Below are 23,699 nucleotides of genomic sequence, written 5' to 3' on the forward strand. Positions count from 1 at the left end.
CTCATAGTATTTCGCATAAATGAGTTGTGCATGAAACTCCTGAAACCAAAATATTGGCTGGTTTGATGTTAGATATGGAATATATGTAGTTACAAGAGTAATAAGGGAGTTTAAAGGGTAAATGGATGAAAGTGGTAGAAAGCATGCAAAAAAAAATGCTGTAGATGGCTGCATCTCATGTCATCACTTAAATCAGTGAAATGCCTGTGAATAAACTACAAAGACATGTTAGATGCTTTGCATCAAAAATGCATCTCCCATTGCCTGATCGCTGCAAGGAAAGAGGGAATGAATTATATAAGCCAGTGCATACAAACAAAAAGAGGGGGGAAAAATCAAAGAATGAGTCCGATATCTGTTGGTAATGGAGCAGTAATAAATGGAGCCTCAAACACCATTAAATGCAGTCTGCAATATAAGTGGCGTTTTACCAACAGAAAGCAAACTATAAATAAACTACAGTACAAACCACAACTACAGCACTTGTGAAAGAAGAACGGGGGGAAAAAAAGAAAGAAGCTGATTGGCTGATTAGTAGACGAGGTAGAAGGGCTGGACATTGTGGGATTGTGGGAAGAGCATAGCGGAGGATGGTGAGCAGTGATTGGTTAACCAGGGCTTGCTAGGCAGACGGAGGGGTCGCTCTAGTCTGGTCACCTCGTTAAGGCAGGCGAGGGCGGTGCGGAGTGTCCGGATGACAGCGTGGGCATGGACGATCTCATGTGGTGGGCATCAGGGGGGCGCTCGGTGGAACGTGAGCGCGTGTACATGGGCCGTTCCATTTCGCGCCTGTCCGGCATGCCGTAATTCCTAAAAACAGTGTTGTGGAGGAGAAACAGGTTGATTGGTGGAGAAGGTTGAAAAATTAGTTGTTGGTCATTTCCCATAATAAGGTGAAAGCAAAGCGTAAAAATCTATAAAAACATGTCATGTGCTTGTTAAAATTTTAAATAAATAAAAAATTAAGTAAATAAATAAAGACTATGCAAATAAAGATGTGTTACCAGGTCTACATTAGATTGAAAAATATTTATAGCAGTGACTTTTTTCTTGCCATATTAGCTTAAGACAACATAATTGGATCAATACCAGTAAGATGATACGCATATAGTTTGAGTTGCCCTGATGTGTCTTACAGTACAATAAAGTGTTTTATTCCTCTTATACCACAGCAGTTTGTCTTAAATTACTTTATGTCTGAAAATAAGTTGTATAAATTTTCGTACAAGAACTAGCACATTAATAAAATCTGTGATTTGAAATACAGCCTCCAATACAATCAAAGCTGTTGTTATAATAAAAAAGTAATTCGAAACTTCTGACCCAGCCCAAATCGGGGATTTAACAGCACTGTGGTACAAATAGGAAAAAACCTGACTGTATATCAAACAACATACAGTGTTAGCAGTTTATTAGGCAAATGTTCCTAATAAGCTAGCAACTCTGTGCACATACAGTATACATCATGTTTAAGTACATACAACCCCGTTCAAGACCACATGTACGAAGCAAATGTACTGTAAAAACAACTGGTCAAATACTTAATAAAACATAAAAAAAAAAAAACTCTTCGAAGAAAAATCATGTACAATGTGTGTACAGGAATTTAAAATAATCACATTTTTCCATTTACTGTATGTAATCATTTGACCACAGTGAAACGTTAAAACAAAGAAACATTAAACACATGAGACGTAAAACAAAAAAATTAAGTAGTAAAAAGTTGTCCAGCAGCTTTGCACATCCATAACAGTTAAATAATTTACTGTATATTGCCTCTACTACAGTATATCTCTGGCAAATTATGACATTTTTCTATTAGAATATTTTAGGTTGTCCTTTCTACTGTCTTGCACACCACAACATTACCAACAGTATGTAAAGGTGGAGTTTAAGCCTTAAAACTCCAGAGTGAAAGGTTTGATATGATAAACTGTTACACACTCACTCACACACTTATTCACTCACACATCTTCTATACTGGGAGCTTGTTCCAGTTGACATAGGGCACAAGGCGAGGTACAGCCTGGACGAGGTGCCAATCTCTAATTAACCTACCCTGCATGTCTTTGTACTATGAGAAGAAACTAAAGCACCCGGAAGCAACCGACCAATCACAGAGAGAACATGCAAACTCCACGCACACAGACCCAAAGCAGTCATCTTTCCTGGACCCTGGAGATGCAAAGCCACAGTGCGAACCACTATGCCACACTGCTAGTCACCTCACTGTTAAACATTGCTGTGACTTCTACTGTCAGTATTTTTTTACAATGCAACTTCACCCAACGTTTAAGTCATCTCTGATCATAGCCATTTATAATTTTTTTTTTCCCCAAACACATTTCTTCTACAAAGTGGACAGTTCAGAAATATCCTTACAGGTTTTAATAATGCACTGGACAATTCTTAACATCCATATTAACATCAATTAACATCAGCTATTATAGCTGAACTGCCTCCCACCCTACACACTGTATAAATGCAGATCATTTACTGCTTTCTGTTTCACCCAGATGAGAATGGGTTCCCTGTTGAGTCTGGTTCCTCTCAAGGTTTCTTCCTGTTACCATCTCAGGGAGTTTTTCCTTGCCACTGTCGCCCTCGGCTTGCTCACCAGGGACAAACTGACCATCTTGATTCATACAAATTCACATTTCATACAAACTTAAATAATTCTTTTGACTGTGTAAAGCTGCTTTGCGGCAATGAAAATTGCTAAAAGCGCTATACAAATAAAATTGAATTGAATTGAATTGAATTAACCCGAATCAGTTTTTGGAAGCTCGAGTGGAAACAAGTAAACAACAGTGCACATTTCTGACTTGCAGCATGTACTGTATCTGCATACATGAAGATTATGCATAGAATCTGGCAACCTGGCCCAGTAGAAAATACAACAGGTTTATTCACAAATATTTTTTGAATGTAAGATGACTTTTTTTCCCGCACTGAACAGTTACAAACAGTTACAACCCCACATGTGCACCCTGACACTAGTAAAGTGCAAAAAGCTTTAATATTGACTCTGGTCTCATCCAATCGTTCAGAAGAGGAGCCACTGCTCAGGGAAGACGTGCACTTTTTTGACAGTTTAATTCAGCCGGTGGCCCTGTGTTTTTGATGACACATCAGGTTCCGCTTTGAGGAAAGCGCACCGCTCAACAATTCTGACTTAAAGCCAGATGGCGACAAGACCAGAGATAGATAGAGAGAGAGGGAAGTAAGCTGGGGAAGAAAAAAAAAACCTCTGTCACAGAACCTTCCGGTTTGGCTCGGTGCTAACCCAGAATGTGTGGGAACAATAAGAAATGAAGACAAAATGGCCAGCAGGTTTTATTTATTTATTTACTTATTTATTTAGATTTCATTTTATGTCTCGTAAGGTTTTCTGCATATAAATGCAAACCCATTTAGCTGCTAAATTTCAAAATCTACAAGCAAAAAAAGCTAATCTAATGCAAAAACTGGTCAATATTTGCATCGCTCTTCATTATCAGGTCAGATTTACACACCTGTAACAGCATCAGAGCATTACACTATCATGAGTGAAATCTCTGTTACGCTTCTCTCCTCTTTAATATCATGTTGCATGAGCCTGCTAAAAATTTTGAGAAAAGTGAAAGCAAGAAAGGCTTAGTTCGGTAAAAACTCACTTTCTATACAGCTAATACTGGTGCCGGGTGCTGATCCATCGCAGGGTGCAAGCATACACACACACACACACTATACAGTATGGAATTTGTGAATGCCAGTTAGCCGAATCTGCATGTCTCATAACTGTGGGAGGAAACCCACCAAGCACGGGTAGAACATGCAAACTCCACACACACAAAGGCGGAAATAGAATCCTCAATCATGGATGTGTGAGTCCACAGTGCACAATGCCACTGTGTCTGCATCTGTAATTAAATTTTTACTGAAAATTTTTCTAAAGCCCTTATAAATATAAATGTATTTCTTTACATTGAGATGATATGGCTAATCTTGTTGGATTTAAATGGCTATTACAATGAAAACTAATAAAGCTGGCACAAAGTCTTACACTTTATATTTGCATATGTGACACTATCATAACTGTAGTGTTTTTAAATAAATTACTGGTTTAATAGACCTTGATATATTATTTTTGCATTTGCAAGATGTGTAAGTGAAGTGCACGAATCCACAAAGGACTGCACGTGAAGAGGTATGCACAAGTCCACATGAAATCCCTCTCAGCTATTCTGGATTGCACGAACATGATGCTAAAAATCTCAAAAACTTTGCTGAAGATATCACGTCCTGCATTCATCATTCAAATATATAGGGCTTAATGAAGCAACAATTTTTAAAGTCACCCAGAATAAGAGTATTAGCTAGCTAACTTGCATCCTTATCCTTGTGTGCTTTAAATATTTCCTAGTTTGGCCCACCTCCTGCTTGACCCCACATATGCTTGATGCAATATTATCATAGTCTAATTCCTTTCTAGCTACTACGGTAGAGTATGTTCATTCCACTACTCTATTGATATCATATTAACAAAAACATATAAAGAGAATGAATTTTCTGCTGGACAACTTTTTACATATACAACCACAAAGACACATAACAGCTGTATAAACAGATCTATATGTGTACAGCATCATATAGAATCTACGGCATGCTGATTACTCAAGTTTGAGAAGTTGAGCTGGTGAAGTACTGTATTTTCCACTTGAATATTTCACAGATGAACCTGCATTTGATATTGCAATGCTATGAATCTCTAATGCCATTATGGAAGGATCATGAGTTGCATGTATTATGAATGAGATCTAGGATATACAGTAGCTCACTAATAGACTAAATACAGTAAGTCCACACGCAGACATTATTGTAAACATTTAATCCTTCTATTTGGTGACAATCTTTTATGTCACCATAAAAAAAATCCTTTAACATTTGAAATAGGCTCCCTTTTTTGTACATTTACTACAACTCTTAAATACTCTCTAAGATATAATTCTATCATATTAATATTTTGGGAAGCCAATGCTTGTATGTGGATGAGGTGTCTGTCATCAAGTAGCTAGCATTAGACTTGGGGTTCCTCAAAGGGTCTCAATACTCTTAAAAAATCAATACTCTTAATATAAATCATATAATTAAGAGATTAGTCCGTATATGTCGCGTTAATTTTTTTTCTTCTTCCAAAAAAAAAAAATTTAATGGGTGCAACAATATGCCACATTCTATTGCAATTCATTTGATTCGAGTTTTTAATTAAGGGAGATTTTAAGAGCAAGAGTGAAAATGTGAAATCAAGAGTGTGATTTGGTGTAGGCATGAGCACGGAGGCTGGAGGTGGGCAAAGTATGCAAATGCAGTACAGGAGTAAAGGTAGAGGATCCCTGGGGCAAATATTACTCAAGTATAAGTACAAGTCCTCGTTTTACTTGCGTACTTGAGTAATAGTACAGAAGTTGTATTATCACCGTAGCCTTTTTTTATAGTAAAAAAATCTCTCTGTCTCTATGACTCACTTTTTTTCCCACTCACTCAATTGCAAACATGCTCCTGTATTTTCATCGCTCTCTGCAACCCGTTGTGCTATTAGGCGTGTATTAATGAAAGCGTAAGTCATGTAATCACGCAGAATAGTCAGCAGGTGGCACTTTAAATACTACATGCCAAAGCAGTAAACCGATGGCATGCAGAAATGTAGATTACAAATATTTGCTGTACTTTTAAGCAAAAAATAATAATTATTTTTTTAAGTATTCTCTAATAAAACTACTTAAGTAAAGTAAATCTTCGTGAAATATGTACTTAAATACAGTTACAAAGTACATATACTCAGTTACCTCGCTCCTCTGCCGCACGCTAATCATAGCCATGCTAATGTTTAGCACAGATGCATGATTGTAAGCAATCCTTAAAAGAAATTAATACTGAGTGCCTGATATTTGGGAGAACTTTTAACTGAATGTTCAGTTCATAGCCTGCCAACTAGCCTGCTAGCTAGCTTACGTTGATTTGTAAATTCCTATTAAAGGTGTTTTCTGTACCTTATTAACTAATATCCTTTGTCCATTTTCATTGTTTTATGACAAGCTTTTATATTTTAAATGAAAAGTTATATTGCCATGACAAGTTTCCAAAATGTAGAAGTAGGTTCATTTTTTCTGTGTAGTTTTTTTTTTAGTTTTAGATGTTCAGTAATTGGTTGCGACATGGCAACCCTGTACACTAATTAAAATCTTTGGTATCACTGTTAAAAGTTTAAATGGTATTTACTATTGCAATTGTTTGGTAATTTTATTATCTTACCAACTTGTAAAGATTTTGTTACGCTATTGTTACACCTCCAATATGACCATGAGATGAGTGATGGTGATAGAGGATGACAAAACAGCAGGAGTTTTCCTGGTGCTGTAATTTACTCACTTACTGACTCATCATCCATACGACTTAATCCTGTCTCCAGGGGGATCGTGGGGACCTGGAGCCTATTCCAGGAGATTTAGGGTACGAGGCGGGATACACCCTGGACAAGGTGCCAATCCATCACAGGGCACAAACATAAAACAAGCTCATTTACAGAGTATGGGCACTTTGGGGACGCCAATTAGCCTAAGCTGCATGTCTTGATTGTGGGAGGAAACCGGAGTACCTAGAGGAAACTCATAAAGCAAGGGGAGAACATGCAAACCCCATGCACACAGAGGTGGGAATCCCACCTGTCCGGGTATCAAACTCTGACCCTGGTGGTGCAAGTCAACAATGCCAACCACTAAGCCACCATGCCATCGCTGTACTGTAATAATATGTTAATAACTTTTTTAATGGTACATGCTGAAATAAGATCCAGCGTAAGGTTAAGGGACCATGTATTAACTGGAACGCCTGTAGGATGACTAATCAGGTAAACTTTGTTGACTCTCAAAAATATTCTTACTTAGATTTTTTTTCTGAAATCTTTTTGTATTCATAAACATTTGATTTCCAAAACTAATTCTACGCAACATACACGGACCAAGACTGCATCAAAATTCAAATTACAACAATATATGTTATGCTTGAATTTTCCTGTTACAAGGCTGCTTTATTTGTATTTCATGCAAATCCAGGCTTGAGGAACCCTGACGTTCTATCAGGTAGAAGGAGGACATGTAGGTAAAGACAGACACGGGTTTGGAAAAATCTACCTGAGTTCCGTCTGCTGATGATGAACAGGCTGACTGTGTCTTGTTCGAGGTAGGGTGAGAAAATGACTGCGGTAGGTTCGAGAGAACAGAGAGGAAAAGAGGAAAGAATGAGGAGAGATGGAAGTTGGAGGTAGCAATGAGGAAAACAGGCCGAGGTGGTCCAGTTGAAGGAAAATGTCTGACTAGCTGTCAAATTGCCCAAATTACAACATTAAGGAAAGCATGAATTCACATTACTTCATTTACCGTGGAGCCAATGCAATATAATGTATCATAGGTGAGTTATAATACATATCTATATATTGCACAGATGCAAATCTGTTTATAATGCAATATTAATCACTGAACATTCCAGTCAAAGTGTTCTTTCAACAGATTTCATACAGAAACAATAATACAAGGGCAAATGAGAACATTCGTTGCCGAAAAAAAATTATGTAAATGTTCCCAAAGAATCCAATTATGAATTTTCAACACACACCTTGAGGTCTTCTAACTAAAATGTACAAAACACAGCCTTGAGGGTTGAAAAAAAACAGTAAAAAAAACATCAGTACCTTTATTCTATGTAATCTTCAAAAAATATATTATTAAATAAAAATGTGAAGTTATTACAAATGGTGTTCAAGTCAAAGTGGGACTTTTGATGGTGCAGAATAAGAGAACACAGTTACGAGAGCAAACCTATGGGAATGGCTTTGAGTGATTTCAGTGGCAATAACTTCCTGCTGAGTTCCTGTAATTTGCAAAGGGGTCCGGTGGGCAATGAGAGGTCACATGTACAGTAAGTGTATTAGTGAAGCAAAGGATTTTTAGCTTTTACTAACGACATAACTGTGTTCTTTTATTACATGTTTGACTTGACCGCCCTTGTTCATTTACAAAGATATACACTACCCTTAATACCATTCTTCATCACCGGTGGGAAAATAGTGCTAAACTGCTGGGGTTGTACCCTTTAAAGTACATCATGTAGATCTTTAATATGTATATTTCACCTGAAGATTTGTTATACCTTTTTGGGCACTATTACATTACAAATTAAAAACAAAAATTAAATAAAATATACTGTTGGTGGTTCCACCTTAGAAACAAGGGCAATAAGCAGGGTTATCCTAAAGCCTTAGACTAAAACCCAATTAAAACCGTGGTTATTAAGGTCGTATATTTTAAAGTTGCCCACAAAGGTAGACAGATTCATTAACTCGACCAAGAAAAAAAAAAGACTAAACCAAAAAAAGTATAGTAAAGCTAGTAAAGTTGTGCTCAGGGCTGGGTACTAAACTCTGACACTTTCATGGCACCCACCAAACAGCGCAGATACTATCAAGTATTAAAAAATGTCTTGTCATTCTCATCAGCATCACTGTGCCAGTAAACACACAGCATCTGTGTAGAAACGGGGATCATGTATAAGTTGAGTTTTTAAGGCTTGAGAGTATGTGTCTCCATAGTTTAGCCATAATGCAATAAATGCAAATAGGACATCACTGGTAAGACCAGCAAGATGATGAAAACCTGAACATGTTTGGAATAAACTTAGGAGCAAAACACAGCTCTCTCTTCTTCTCATCATTCAGATTAGTACAACTCTAGAAAAACTTCCTTCAAAATTTCCACCTAAATGGACTGGTTCCTATTAAGTTCCTAATCCAATTCTGGCTAAATTATTAAAATAAAAAATTTTGTTCATTTTTGTATGTTGCAAAAAACTTTAAGGGGAAAATGGCAAGATGCTGAAACATGAAACTAATGAGTTGAAACAGAACCAAGTATTGTAATGTGTACTGTAAGGTTATTATTATTTTTTTTTTATTCTTACAGCAGATCTTTAAAAAACATTGGTATCACAAAAAAGTATTGTTCAGGAACTACAGTAATATCATCAAGGTATTAGTACTGGTACCAGTATCTAAAATTCTTCAACGATACCCAGCCCTACTTCTACTACAGTAGCTTTTTAATACTTTTTTTATTACTCTTTTCTTTTCCTCATGTAAATGACTGTAAGCAACTGCAACCAAGTACTGTATGAGCAATTTCCCTCTGGGATTGATAAAGTTCTTTGAATCTCTTGAAGAGATGGCACAAGGCAGACTTATAAAATCTTTTTACATGTGATCACATAGCCTTAATATTACTCATTTTTTCCTACACCACAATTTATTTCCCTTATTCTGCACTTAACTAGCTAGCTGAAGTTACATTGTGTACTATTTACTAATGAATTTCAGATTTTGTCCAAACCTGTAAAGGTATAGAGAGTACCACCCCAGAAACAAGAAAACTTTCTTGCAGGTTAAGAGAGCTTTGGCACAGAGGAAAAAAAAAAACAAGTACAAGCACACAAACAGATGCTCTAAAGTAAAGCAAAGCATAAGATTATTTTAAAGACAGTTTGGCAACGCATGAGTAGGACGTTTAAACCCAAAGATGTCACAGCAGTAACAAATTAAGGCTGAGGAAATCATCTAACTTAAACAGCTTCCATGTGATAGTTGGTTATTTTGGGGTGAATAAATTAGGGATGAAAAAGAGAGTTACTGTACCTCTGAGGAGGGGGAACGCTGGGTGATCGTGAACGTGCTCGTTCAATGTCCACCGACCGCGAGCAGTGATTGGATGAGAGGACCTGCTCGGGCACAGATAGGGTGGAGCTTTGGAGGTCACGTCCATTTTGTCTGTAGTCTGCAGGGAGAATGTGGGATGAAGAATTGTGTCAGCGATCAACTAACTATAACTATATAAAATCATAAATTTATCAATATCAGAATTATTGGAAGTGTTATATCACTTGTAAAATAAACAATTAGTTCTAAACCTATCCTTAGATTTTACATGGAATAATGTGACCTAAGCTTAGTATAGTATTTTATGTATTCCATAATTTAATTTCAACAATCAATACAAAGCAGACTGCAAACTCTTTTTAAAAGTACATTCTCTCTAAAGAATATAAATTACATAATCTAATACATTAGAATTAAAAATAAAGCTAAGCACAAGAGCTTGATCTGCTGTAGCAACCAATGATAGAGAAAATACTGGCTAAGCACAAAAAAAAAGTCTATAGTCTATATCGCTAGGTCAGTGAAAATAATTCTACACAGACAGCATGTTGTTCTGCATAACCAGCAACTATCTGTAGCGCCAAACAAAATCTAACATTACAAGGTTTACGGATAATACTGGCATTTTTATGACCACTATACAAACTGGAGAAATATAAGCAATAATTATTTCAACTTGGCTGATCTGTCTCTGATTAATTACTGAATAGGTTACGTTACCTACGTTAATAGGGGGAAAAAATCCACTTGGCTTGTTTAAGCTCTGGCTAATAGAAAAATAAGGAAAAAAGAACAAAACTGCAGGTTTTACTTTCTTTCTTTCCTATTTTGTCAACGCACACTGGATGTGAGGTCAGGTACGAGAGCCTTCTTTTATTTCTTTGGATTTTGTTTCATGTGTTTTTTTTTTTTTGTTGTAGTTGCTGTTAATCCTATAAAGGATCTGACTTCAGTGTACACAAGATGTAATCAGTGAAATAGCCTTTCACCTCACAGCAGCTTTTCCAGCTCAAATCATAATAATGACAACGAAGCCGTGTGTGCACTCAAGTGAAAAGAGTTCATTATCCAGCCATCGGCTACAGCTAAAAGCTAATGGCTGCCACGACTGAAGTTGACTGCTATCCAATGGAGTGTGACACACGTTAAATAGGCAGAGGCATAACAGCGGATTTGAAAAGACATTTAAGGATAAAGATTTTTTTCCCCCCCTTTTGACTTGTTTTCTATTTGGCTTGCTTTATAAAAAAATCTTTTCAGGTCGTCGGAACAGGATACAAATCAAGTATTGAATAACACTCGACGGACCATGATGCTACAGTGTATGATGATAAAGCACAGGAGGGTGGGGGTGGAGCAAACCACAGCAAGGTGCCAACAATATTTAACAGTAATTCATTAACGGCCGGCATGTCACATCTCCTTCTCTCGCTTAAGTATCTTATAGCTGCGCTATACAGCGTCACTCGTCTCTTTGAGTGCTTACAACCAATTATAAAATGACCAAATTATGGTTCAAATTGTTCTAAAACAAAACATTTTAGGTGCTTTAAAGAGCATCCATGCACTGTATCCCTGTGAAAATTTAACACATCAACACTTAAGTAAAAAAATTAATATTAAATTTTAATATATTGATCATGTTACAGCTGGAACTACTATCCAAGCTGTATTGGTAACCAAAAATGACATACATTTCAAACAATTATCCTGTATTTAGGGTCACGTGGACATGCAGGCTATCCCAGGAGGCTTAGGGCACGAGGCAGGGTACACCCTGGACAGAGTGCCAATCTATCACAGGGCACTAGAAATTTTAACATTATGTGACTTGGGACTTCTCTTGTATGGAAAGTTTGCATCTTTTCCTGATCGGAAAACTCAATCACATCTGTCTTTGCTTTCACTCACGGGTTGTCTGGTTAAGAAAGGAACACTGAAAAGGCTCACCTTTTCACATAAGGTAAGGCATCTAACCAATCACAGATGAGACTGAATTATTCTAACCAATCATAACGAAGAAGGCGGGACTTGTCAGAAAAATGGGAATCCTAAACAAACCTCAGAAAACTATGTGCTGTATAGTACAAAAAAATAAGGCCTGCTTAAACAATAGGCCTATTTTAAATAAACTGCAATTAATTTACCTTATAAATCAACATCTGATCACTGATAAGTTCCTATTATTTTATTTCCTTAAATACTGATGCAGTTTTATTGACCAGATTTTTAAACAATGCATCAGGAAAATCATTATTTCGCTGTTAGAAGTAACTGCATTATAGTTGTCTTTCTCCCCTCACACACACATATCTCTGCATCAAACTGCATTTCTGCCTGAATCCAGCAGAGATGAAAACAAGCTCACCAATTCAATGGGAGACAAAGCTATTCTTCTGAACAGTAATCGACTCATGCAGCAGGAAGCAACGAATCAGCATTTATAAATGAGGAAGAAGAAAAGAGTGAGAATAAGCACAAGAGAGAGAAAGAAGCAGAACAAAGATGGAGGAAATGCTGAAAGCTGTGTCCAAAACGCTACAAGAAGATGAATGAGAATTAAAAAGATGTGTGCGTGCGTGCTTTTCTCTGAGCCGAATGCAACCGAATTCAGAGCTGTAAATCAAATGAACTGTCCCAACATGCGTCACTTCACCACTCTGGTTATGTGATTAACCCAAATGAACAATTTCCATTACAAAATGAGTATGGGTCATTTCCTAACCTTGGATTTCCCTACTGAAACACTAATTACAATAAATACACACACTACAGTATACTACACTATACACGGCGGCACAGTGGCTTAGTGGTTAACGCCGTCACCTTGCATCTCCGGGGTCTGGGTTCGATTCCCACCTTGCATAAGGTGTGCAAAAAGGTAGCATGTTCTTAAAATGCATGGTAGGATTCCTCCATGTACTCCAGTTTACATTGATTTAACGAAATATAGTGTAAAGCCAAAACAAACCAAGTACCAAATGGACCAAAGAATTCAATTTGCCATCTGATTCATTCTCAGCAAACAGACTAACATGTCTGAAAGTCTTCTTTTGACAGTACAGTGTATAGCATGGCTACCACTGTGAACAATAGATGAATTTACATGGACCCTAACATTCTACAAATATGTCTAGGCATTTTAATCAAATTAATAGCCCAAACATCATGTAACCACCTGAATCAGAACAGTCTGACCTGATCCAGTCAGAATTAAATTTCTGAATAAAAGGAGTGAAGTAAACTTTTAATAATCTATTTAATAGACATTTCAGTCATGTGAACACTTTATCCGATCATTTCTTTCTTGTTGGATTAAACGCATACTTTCTGTGCCATATGGTGATAAAATAAGGTAACCTGATAACTCTTCTATAAGGAAATTTTGCATCCATTCCCGATCATTACATGCATTATGCAGCTCTCATTACAGCTCTCTCCCAACAGTCTTCATCTTCACTCACTGGGTCTCTGGCTGAGAAAGAAGCACTGACTGGCTCACATTTCACATGTAGTAAAGCATCTAACCAATCATAGATGAGACTGGATATTTGTAATCCATTATAATGAAGCAAGCGGAAAAATGGGAAGCCTAACATAACATTAAAGTTAAAGAAAAAGATGGCTTCTTTTTTCTTCTTCTGGTATATTTCTGTCAGATTAAACACTTGGAAACAAAATGAAAATTCTGACTAAATGCTTTGACCATCTTATGAAATCAGGGTCCATTTATGTTACGTTGGAATTTCTAATCAGAATGACAGCAGATTGAAGACACATTGTCCGTGTAAGCGTAGCTACTGATAGTCGAGATAAAATTGGAAAATGTAGGACACAAATTTTCAGCGTCTTTGCGATGTGCTCACCTGAAACGACTCCCACTCCATCCTCACAGTCATAATCGGAAATCTCGCTGTCGCTGACTCTGTGAGATCCTACACAAGAGCAGAAGATTTTAATGAAGGGCAACATTTTATACAAAATGCGGTCAGTGATTAAGATGTTGGAATAATAATTAGAAGGTCAGAGGTTCAATCACCCCATCACCCCCAATGCACTTAACCCACAAATGTTTAGATGTATAGTGAAGTGTACATTACTATAGAACTTTATTTAATCAATTGGTTCTGATAGTTTCTTTTTTTTGACGAGAATGTCTTTATTATATCACACTCCATACATTACTTTGACCAGAATCTAACTGATCCAACTGAGTGTGTGTTAATCGCTATGCATTCATGCAATTATTCCATCAGCAAATCATCTAGCAGTAATGCAGCGCATGACGGTTTGGTGCCAGCCTCTATAGTTTACAAGAATGGCCAAACTGGTTAGGAGCTGACTAGTAGGTAACCACTCTTTACAACTGTGGTGAGCTGAAAAGAATGCAGAACACATCAAAACATAAAGCTGATGGGCTACAAAGGCAGAAGACCACCTCATGTTCCACTATGATCAGCCCAAAACAGAAATCCTAGCCAATAATAACACATTTTACATTTTGAGATGCTTTTCTGCTCATCACGGTTGTAAAGAACAGTTCATTTGAGTTTCCTGCCTGTCAATAGCGTTAACACAATCTGAGAATTAAGTAGGCGTATATCCTGAAAATGATTCTGTTGTAAGGTCTGGAAACAGAGATGCAGTCACAAGGGTTTATGATGATGATCTAAACAATAAATGAATTTTTGGTGAATATTAAAAAAATAATAATAATCTTGGCCTTATTTTGTCTGTACTCCTGATAAGCAAAGCCAGGAACGGGGCAGTTAAACTTAAACAAACATATCAGTCAGAAAGAACTACGCTTCTCTCTACTCGAAATATGTTTTCGCACTTCTTATTTTTAGATCAGTCGGATTTCACACATACTGTACGTGCACTCGTTTTTTTCTTCCTTGCTAGAAGAGCAGTGTGGAAAGGCACAGGGATGCTAATGCCGTACAGAGTGCTAATGCTCTGCCTGCTAATGCCGTACAGAGTGCTAATGCTGATTAAAATTTTAGAGGTCTGATTAAAATGATGTGAAATCCTTTCACAGAAGTCAACTCAGAGAAGAAAAAAAAGGGAGGGACGAACAGAAACATAAATCAGGGGTTGAGTTATTAAGGAAAATGATGACATAAGCATTTTCTCTGGACAGCCAAACACTGCAAGTTAATAACATCAAAAATAAGCACTTTCTTGTTAGTCTTTGGGGAATTTTACTGTATTATAGTTAGTCACGATGGAGCTGAGAACAAGAGAAAAGAACAATCCAGCTGCGGGGAGTTTAAGGATGGAGTAAGGATGGAGCTGTATTCAGTTTTATTCAGTGTTATACTGTATTTTCACAAATACAAGAGGAAAAGTGGTGTTTAAAACTAAGAAATGGACATGCATTGGTTTTTTTTTTGTTCTTTTTTTACCTGAATTATACGAGCCATGAGCTGCAAAAACAGCAAGGTCAAGAAAAAAAGGATAGATAAAGTATATGTAATGAAAGTCTGATCTGACATACTGTATGCATGACATGAATGTACTGTCTGGCAGCATGTACAGTACATAGGTGTAACTTATAATAGATATATCGATGAAGCCGTACTCTGTAGTCTGCGACTGGGACTGTCTCCGTGCATCGTTCGCCTTTGAAGGTAGGGGGAACTCTTGGGCAGAGGCATCGAAGAGACGTCATGCATTTGCAGCTTGTACCAGTGCGGCTCGTCGTCCATCAGCGCCGTCTCCAACTCGATCAGGATCTAAACGAAAAAACAACACAAGGTCTACTGCATGTATACGCCGTTAATCAGGAACAACAATACAAGTATACAGACCACTTCTTTTCAGTGTACATGTGGACAGAACTTGTGCTGCTTATTGTATTCATTAATTTTACCTACAGTCTGACAGCTTGTCTCTAGACACCATGTTGCATATCACACATCACATGTTTGTACCTCTCCGAGGAATTCGCTCTCCTCTTCACGAACTCGTGCCTGGTCCCACAGCGTGATCTCCAGCATGCGCTCGCGAAACTCACGTCGATGTACCGGTGAGTACATGAACGTCTGGTTCCATTTGGGCTCTAATGACTTCTTTACTGTTTTAGTTCTCCTCTTGCTTTTGTCACTGGTGGAACAATAATTCAAACTGCTTTTATTTACCACCATTGGAAGAACGTTTGCCAGGACTCACCAAAAGACACTGGTCTGACTTGCTAATGTAGGTTTAAAAATCTGGTTTTGGAATTAGAATTTTAAATGCTACAGTACACCGCCTGGCCATTAAAAAAGTCTCACAATTGTATATTACTTTCATCCCCCATTAGCTATTCTGTTCTGGAATATATCCATGCCATCATGGAAGAAACATCTATTGATGGGATACCCTGATCATTCAGTACATTCAGGGCATCAGATGACTTGACAAGACGATTTTATTTCTCACAGTGTTGAGTCTAGACCCGACCAATTGAAGAACCCCTGATCATAACACCGGCGCCAATGGCTTGTACAGTGGCCACTATGCATGATGGATGCATCACTTCATGCGCTTACATTGTTTTAATCTATTAACGCCTAAACACTCTGGAATATGGTCAATCTGGAACCATCAGACCACATGACTTTTTTTCCATTGCTCCAAAGTTGACTCTTTCTGCTCACTAACAAACTGAAGCCTCTTACTAACAACTGGGTTTAGCTGCTTAGACACAGCTGTTTAGTCCAAATCCTGTGCGTTCTCATCACATTTTGTGTAAATTCACTATAAGATTAGATTACACTAGATTGTATTTAACTTTACAGTCCTTGTGCAAAGGAAAATGTCTCACAATCTAATATTTTTTTCAACCACCTTAAGCTGTTACTACTTTTGTCAATTTTTTACTATTTAACTTCACCACGTGTTAAAGTGATCGCCGATCATGAGCATTAATGATTATATTCATTCCATCTCCATTTAAACCTCCTTCTGTATAATCATTTGTTTTTAAATGTCTTAAATTATGACACTGTCACTTTTCATGCTGCAATCTTTTTTGTTTGTCTTTGGGGGGGTTGGGGGGACCCTATTTTAAATATCTCATATAATTTATTTTTATTTTATTTGACACATTATTTTGATTCTATATACATACTGAACGGAGAAGCAAAACAGACAAAATGGTGCTTTAACATCCCAGTAAACTTTATCTACCCTTACCTTCGGTCCGGGAGGAAATAGATTTTAACGTAGGGGTTCCTTGGTCGTCCGTCTTCACGCGATGGCAGGTCCTTGGCTCCCAGGATGGTGACGATGAGCTGGTGGCCTACTTTATCGTACCAGAGTTTAACCTGATCGAAGATCAAGACATCTCTGGAGTCAAAGCTTTCCTAACAAGTGCCTCTAGTATGCAATATATATTGTTCATTGTTCATGAAAGTGTGAGTTGTGATAAATATTAAGAAATCATGTAAAAATGGTAAAAAATTAATATGCATAATGCAATTCAATCACTTAACACACCTTATTATATAAATGTTGTGTTAGTTAACATGAGTATGCATGTTATGATTTATGCAAAACATACACAATCAACTATACTCACATAACAAAGATTCTAAAAAAATATTAATTTCAGGTATTCTTAGCATGGTTTATGACTTAGTTGCTATTTACACTAGATGTACTTGTATTTAATAAACTTTAATTTGTATGAAATTTGCTCTAAACTGAACATAACAGGCAAGGGAATGAGTGCACAGCAGAAATGGATATTTCATGCAGTGGACAAACATACAGAGGTCAGGCAAAGGAGTGAACAAAACGGAAACAACGCACAAAGATTCTGTTCATATCCAGATTTTACTCTACTAGCAGGGAGTCAAAGAATCACATAAAGCCATAAACGAATGAGCTACCACATGTACTGTTTTTTTTTTTGGCATTTTCTTGCTTCATTGTCTGTTCTGTATTTTCTTGGCTTATATAAACACTTTACCTAGAGAACTGTTGTTTTCTTGATCAAGTTTGGTCAGATGTCTGTTTATAGGTCTATAATTGTATATTTTCACGTAAACCAATCATCCATAACATTAAGCCCAGTGATGTTTAGGTTCGGCTTTTGCCACCGGATTCCGCCAGAAGCAGGAATTTCTGGTTGATACAATGCTGTGGTGATGCTAAATTGGCAATGTTATGAATGCTGGGATAATGTTGGCATTATGTTTTTTTTTATAGAATTACTTTTTAAATTAAGTGTAAACTGCTAACACAATGTTACGATAACGACTTCAGAACCAAAAAATAATAATAATAATAATCCTTAGGAAAACAAGAGGGTCCTGCGCACCATATAGTGCTTGGGCCCTAATGAATGGCCTGAGTGGGACTCGAACTCCAGAAACATACTGTACTGCTGATGCTGATGGTTTCAGGTTGTGGACATCACTGTAATTACAAAGTTAAGGAGTGTTCTGTTTGCATCTGATCTAATTGTAAGCACACTAAATTGTAATTATTTTATTTTATTTTATTTTATTTTTTAACGCTAACCTCAAAATAAACTAATTGAATTACCTAAAACCAAATAAAAAAAAACACAAAGTAGAAGAAGCTAAGGAGGAGAGGAGCTGAGACGGACACGTAAATACAAGTCACAGAAAAAACAAATCCCTTTAATTTCCTAGTAATCACTCACACATTCTTTTCATTTTCTAATAAAACAGACCAAATCACTCAAAATGTTATTTCCTTTTTATACCACAACATGGTGGAATTCTCAAATTTCATGTGCTAATAAATAAGAGCACGGCTCTGATAATTAGTTCTAGCTGTGACATAAATGACGTTATTTAAGTAAGTATAACTGTTGACATGATATTTAATTGATATATTTATTGAAGGAGACTCCAGTGCTAGCACTTTGTAACAGTCTGACTTAATTTAGAAGTAGTAATTTGCTCTGTTCCTTTATTTAGGAATGAGGAAAAAGCAAGGCTGGTAATGAAAAGACATTTGCAGTAATGTGAGTGATAGCAGGAAATAGTTTTGAAGGAAATGATTTTAAACGTAACGGTAAACATACTTTAAAAAAATACTTATATTATGTTTACTAATGAATAAGATTATAATCACTGGCAAAAAAATATTATTTATTTATTTATTTTTGCCATAGATTATAATTATATAAATTATTATTATTATTATTATTATTATTCTAAAGCAGTGCTGTTATAGGAAAGTAATCATATACTGTACCACTACACCAGAGTGGATTATTTTCCTGTAACCACACAGCCTGCAGTGTGTTATTATTCACAAATTGGTGGAATATGATGAGTGTGGCATGTCAGGCAATAGTGATGCCTTTAAAAATCTCTTTTTTTTTCCATTTTGATCATGCGAATCATTCAAACTGTCTTGCAAAATCATTCCAATATAAAAACAGGGTAGAAAGAAAAGTAATACTAAAATTACACGAGCAAAAGGAAATAAACAGGAAAGAGTAGCCATTTCCTTGCTGTGCTTTTAGTAGAAGCAGGAGGTAAATAAGGAGATCAGGGACACAGGGGTGAGTGTCTTTGTGGAATATAGTGTGAATTACCTGAACCCTAGGGTTAAAAGGCTCTATTCTCCTACTAAGGCTTTGGCTCTGGGTAAGCAAAGTTAATGACAAGAACAAAACAAAGGAACAATGGCATGAAACTAAACCCAGAATGACAGCACCAGTGTTAAAAGAGCTCAGGCAGAGATTCAGTCTAAACACTGCAGGTTAATTAATTTGCAATGTTTCCTCCCCCTTTTTTTTTTCCTTTTTCAGGCTGGAGTGGTAGAATATATCCGGCGACAATCAGGCGGAACATCTTCTGAATGTGCATAATGAGCTTCTCGTTTATTTTCTTTCATCCAAGTCATTTTCATTTAGATGATTCTTTACCATAAAATGTTTCTTTGTGCTCCTGTTAAGTTGTGAAATTCTAAATATAGTCGCCGTGCTTGTCTTGTCTTTCGGATTCGGAAGCCTATTTAAACCGAAGCTCTACCCGGGCGAACAACACACACACACTTAAAAATAAACACACCAGATTGTGTTATTCAATGTATACACACATATCCACATCTCAGCGAGTTAAAGACAATGAAGAGTTTAAGCGCATGGAAAAGGAGGTTAAATATTGTGTAGAAGGTGATCATAAATTTTGGTTACATGTAAAATACCCCATTTTTGTCTTTTTCATTAAAGAGGAACAGAACTAGAAATGATTACTCCAACATTGAAATGAATAAAGTTGCCTCCTTACCAGATATTAAACATCATAAAGATTTAATTAAAATGAAAAAAGAAATTGAAAGACCTACTTAAAGGTCATGTTTAGTTCATCTTTAGTCTGAAACAATGACTTAAATAAATGAATGCACCAACTTTGAAGTTTGCATCTTGATGCTTTTTCTAATCAGAATCAGTAATATATAAGTTGTATATATATAATTATTCATTAAATATAATTATTCAATTCAATAAATTTTATATGTATAATTTTATTTATTTTATTGACATGACCCTGTTAGACTTTATGTCTGATTTGACTTGTACACCCCATAATGACAACATGAAAAAAATATACTTGAGAATTTTCTCCCCCGATCGCTCAGTTTAGATGGCCAGCCAGCTCTAGGAAGAGTCCTGGTGGTTTCGATCCTCCACCTACGAATGATGGAGGCCACGGTGCTCACTGGGACCTTCAAAGCAGATCTGTAACAATCCTGTCTTGGAGGTCTACAAACAATTCCTTTGACTTTATGCTTGGTTTGTGCTCTGACATGAACTGTCAACTGTGGGACCTTATATAGACAGGTGTGTGCCTTTCCAAGTCATGTCCAATCAACTAAATTTACCACAGGTGGACTCCAATTAAGCTGCAGAAACATCTCAAGGCAGATCAGGGGAAACAGGATGATCAGGGGAAACAGGATGCGTCTGAGTTCAATTTTGAGCTTCATGGCAAAGGCTGTGAATACTTATGTACATGTGCTTTCTCAAATTTTTTTATTTTTAATAAATTTGCAAAAAAATCTCAAGTACACTTTTTTTCATTATGGGGTGTTGTGTGTAGAATTCTGAGGGAAAAATGAATTTAATTAATTTTAGAACAATATATATATATATATATATATATATATATATATATATATATATATATATATATATACTGGTGCCAAAAAGTATTGAGGCAAAAGGTAAATTCAAAGTTTTCTTCCTCCACTTTTTAAAATCAAGCTAATAAGAATAATTTGTTATTTTATGCTATTGCTATAAAACAATCAATATTTAGTATGAAATCCTTAATTCTTCAAAACCTGCTGGATCCGACTGGGCATAGAGTCAAAAAGACGTCTGCAGTACTCTGCTTAAATGCTTCCTGAAGATCATGTATAGAAGATTGTTTCTTGACTGCTACTGCCTTATTCACCTTTGTCCAACAGTTTTATATTAGGTTTAGGTCTGGAGATGACCCAGGACATGGCTCCAGAAACTGAACGCTATTGTCACATAGCCAGGTTTTCACTAGTTAGTTAGTTAATTCAGGTAATAACTCTTCAGCCAGATTTGTCTGGATGCTTTTGGCCACCACCATATACTATACAACAGGTGTTTTTAACACTCTACAGTATATACAGTAACTGATATAAATTACAATTGTTCCTCCTTCTTAATTACTCAAAAGGGTGTGCAAATATTTGCACTTGTTTGTCCACATGGTTTAAATTGCTCATAATTTAAGACAAATCATATTGTGTATTTGCAGCAGAATTTAAAGTTCTGCTTCAAATTCAGCCAAATATCAAACAAAACACAAGGTCTTATAAATAACCAACTGTAGCTCAAACATTATTTTGGAACGCGTTACACAATTAGAGCACAGTGAGTAAGTGTTACATGATCAGGTACTGTACCGGTGTTTTCCCCCTTGGGTGAATTCCAGCTCTGTGGCCGGGCGTAAGCACCATGGAGCCGTTCCAGAACTTTATCCAGGCTTCGTTCGCCTCACAAAAGTTTGCCAACAGTGGCAAAGTACTTAAATTGCCTGTTCTGTTCACTACCTACCAGTGGATGTCCCACTCATCCAAGATATCGCTGCTGAATTTAAAAGTAATAAAGTTTTATTTCTGAACAAGTTCCAGCTACTGTACATCCCTGAGCCCTGAGTTTCTCCAAAGGTTCACAGCTCGAAGACAACTGTTAATTAGTCAAAATAGAAGTTTTAAAAAGATAATACTTGGTATTTATAACAGAAATTCATGTCATGTTGGAAATAATCATTTTTAGTTATAAAATTTCTCTACTGAGGAAAATGAATAATTGTCTAGTCATATGAGGGTTAGAGCGGTTCATAACATAACGATGGCTATGAAGACTGCGCTTTCTGGTGAACCAGGATCTAAAACAAATCTCCAGTACATTTTACTTCACTAAATGACAAAAATATATGTCATTATACCACATTGCTATTGAATTCTCAATTTTTGTTTTGTCTTATAACTAATTATTTCCTTCCAAACTTATAACTCAAGGTACAGTACAAGGGGCATTCAAGTCAAACAAGGACTTGTGGTGAAATTTGTCAGCTTGACATTTACAGTACAGAAGACTTCAAGCACAGTACAGTGATTAAGATTATTAACCACAGTAAAACATTTGAATGTTGATCCCAGCCAAGGTCCCACCAGTCCCACAAGTGAACATTTGGCGAACGCTCTCAAGAACAAAAAAAAGGTCTGGTTTATCACCGAAGGTTCTGTTTTTGTAGGATGACACAAGACCTCATACTGCCCACCACACCACTTGCAGATTACAGGAGCTCGGATGGGAGTTACTGCCACTTCCCATATACAGTCCTGACCTCGCTCCATATCATTTCCACTTGTTTAAGCCATTAAAGAAGTCAATTTAAAAAATTAAGCAGACAGTTCAATAATAGCCCTGGCGTACTGCAAAAACTTGCTACCTTGATGGTATCTAAGACTAGCAAAATGCTAGGATAAGTACATTATTGTAACATGGGATTATATAAAGAACTCTTAAAAAAAAAAAAAGGATTTTTATTTCTCTTTCAATTCTTTTGGAGGTCTTAACATAAGAATTAATGAAAATCAGCACGCAGGTCGGAATCTGCTGCCATTAGGACGTCTGAGCGTCTGAGCCCTGGCTGTGGCACGGGGCCCTCACACAAGATTTTGCTGCATAGCTTATACACAATTGCACGTAATCACGGTAAACAGTTAGAGCGCATTGAACTGAACAACTTTCGCATTACATGTCATGGGCTCAACTCGACAGAAAGTTTGTTTTATTGGTGTCGTTTTCACAACGCACCCGATGGATTCTTATATACTTTTGCTGTGGGATTAATACGATCGCCACCAAACTGGGCCATTGTGATCTCAGGACATAAAGGATGCAAATTTGCTGAGGGATTTTTTTGATCTTAAATGGGTCGGCTGTGACGATGCTTTAAACTTATGATGAAAAGTGGTTAATTGTTTCCTAGGCAACGTCACATTGAGTGATATCATAGTGGGATGCGTTTTTTTCCTGCATCTGGGGCATTTTGGAGGTCTTAACATAAAATTCCTCCTTTAAATGCATGTACTGACTGTGCCCGCTGTCTTTCTGGTGCGCCCCAAGATGTTTGGACCCGATCATCCTTGCTTGCAACTATATAAAGCTTTTTTTCTCATAACTATTCTGTGTTATTCTGCAAAATCAAAAGTCCCAGTTTGACTTGAATTCACCTTGTACTTGTTTGGCAAACGCTTTACACATAGTATGTTACTGATTTTTATAATATAAACGTATTATTACATAATCCTGATAATCACTTAATTTAAAAAATAATAAATATTAAATTTTATCAGCATGTTCATAATTTAAATAAAGTAAACTTAAAATTAAGTGTCGGAAATGCATTTTTATTTATTTTTTTTTAATGAAAGA

At 36.6% G+C, this 23,699-nt stretch overlaps 1 protein-coding gene across 5 annotated transcripts in view; it reads right to left on the minus strand.

The window, feature by feature from the left end:
- The window catches only part of rims2a (regulating synaptic membrane exocytosis 2a), a 219,507-nt gene that overhangs the window by 82,982 nt on the left and 112,826 nt on the right, over positions 1 to 23,699 (minus strand). For 4 of the 5 annotated variants that reach the window (XM_053488382.1, XM_053488381.1, XM_053488388.1 and 1 more), the window contains 8 exons: positions 19,308 to 19,355; positions 16,925 to 17,055; positions 15,679 to 15,871; positions 15,327 to 15,480; positions 15,151 to 15,171; positions 13,609 to 13,677; positions 9,722 to 9,860; positions 658 to 810 (listed from right to left, as the gene is read on the minus strand). In XM_053488382.1, the coding sequence (XP_053344357.1) occupies positions 658 to 810; positions 9,722 to 9,860; positions 13,609 to 13,677; positions 15,151 to 15,171; positions 15,327 to 15,480; positions 15,679 to 15,871; positions 16,925 to 17,055; positions 19,308 to 19,355 (908 nt within the window). The remainder of the gene's footprint in view (positions 1 to 657; positions 811 to 9,721; positions 9,861 to 13,608; positions 13,678 to 15,150; positions 15,172 to 15,326; positions 15,481 to 15,678; positions 15,872 to 16,924; positions 17,056 to 19,307; positions 19,356 to 23,699) is intronic. The other variant, XM_053488390.1, reaches the window with a different exon arrangement.

The sequence above is a fragment of the Clarias gariepinus genome, chromosome 26 (assembly GCF_024256425.1).
Source record: "Clarias gariepinus isolate MV-2021 ecotype Netherlands chromosome 26, CGAR_prim_01v2, whole genome shotgun sequence".
Lineage (NCBI taxonomy): Eukaryota > Metazoa > Chordata > Actinopteri > Siluriformes > Clariidae > Clarias > Clarias gariepinus.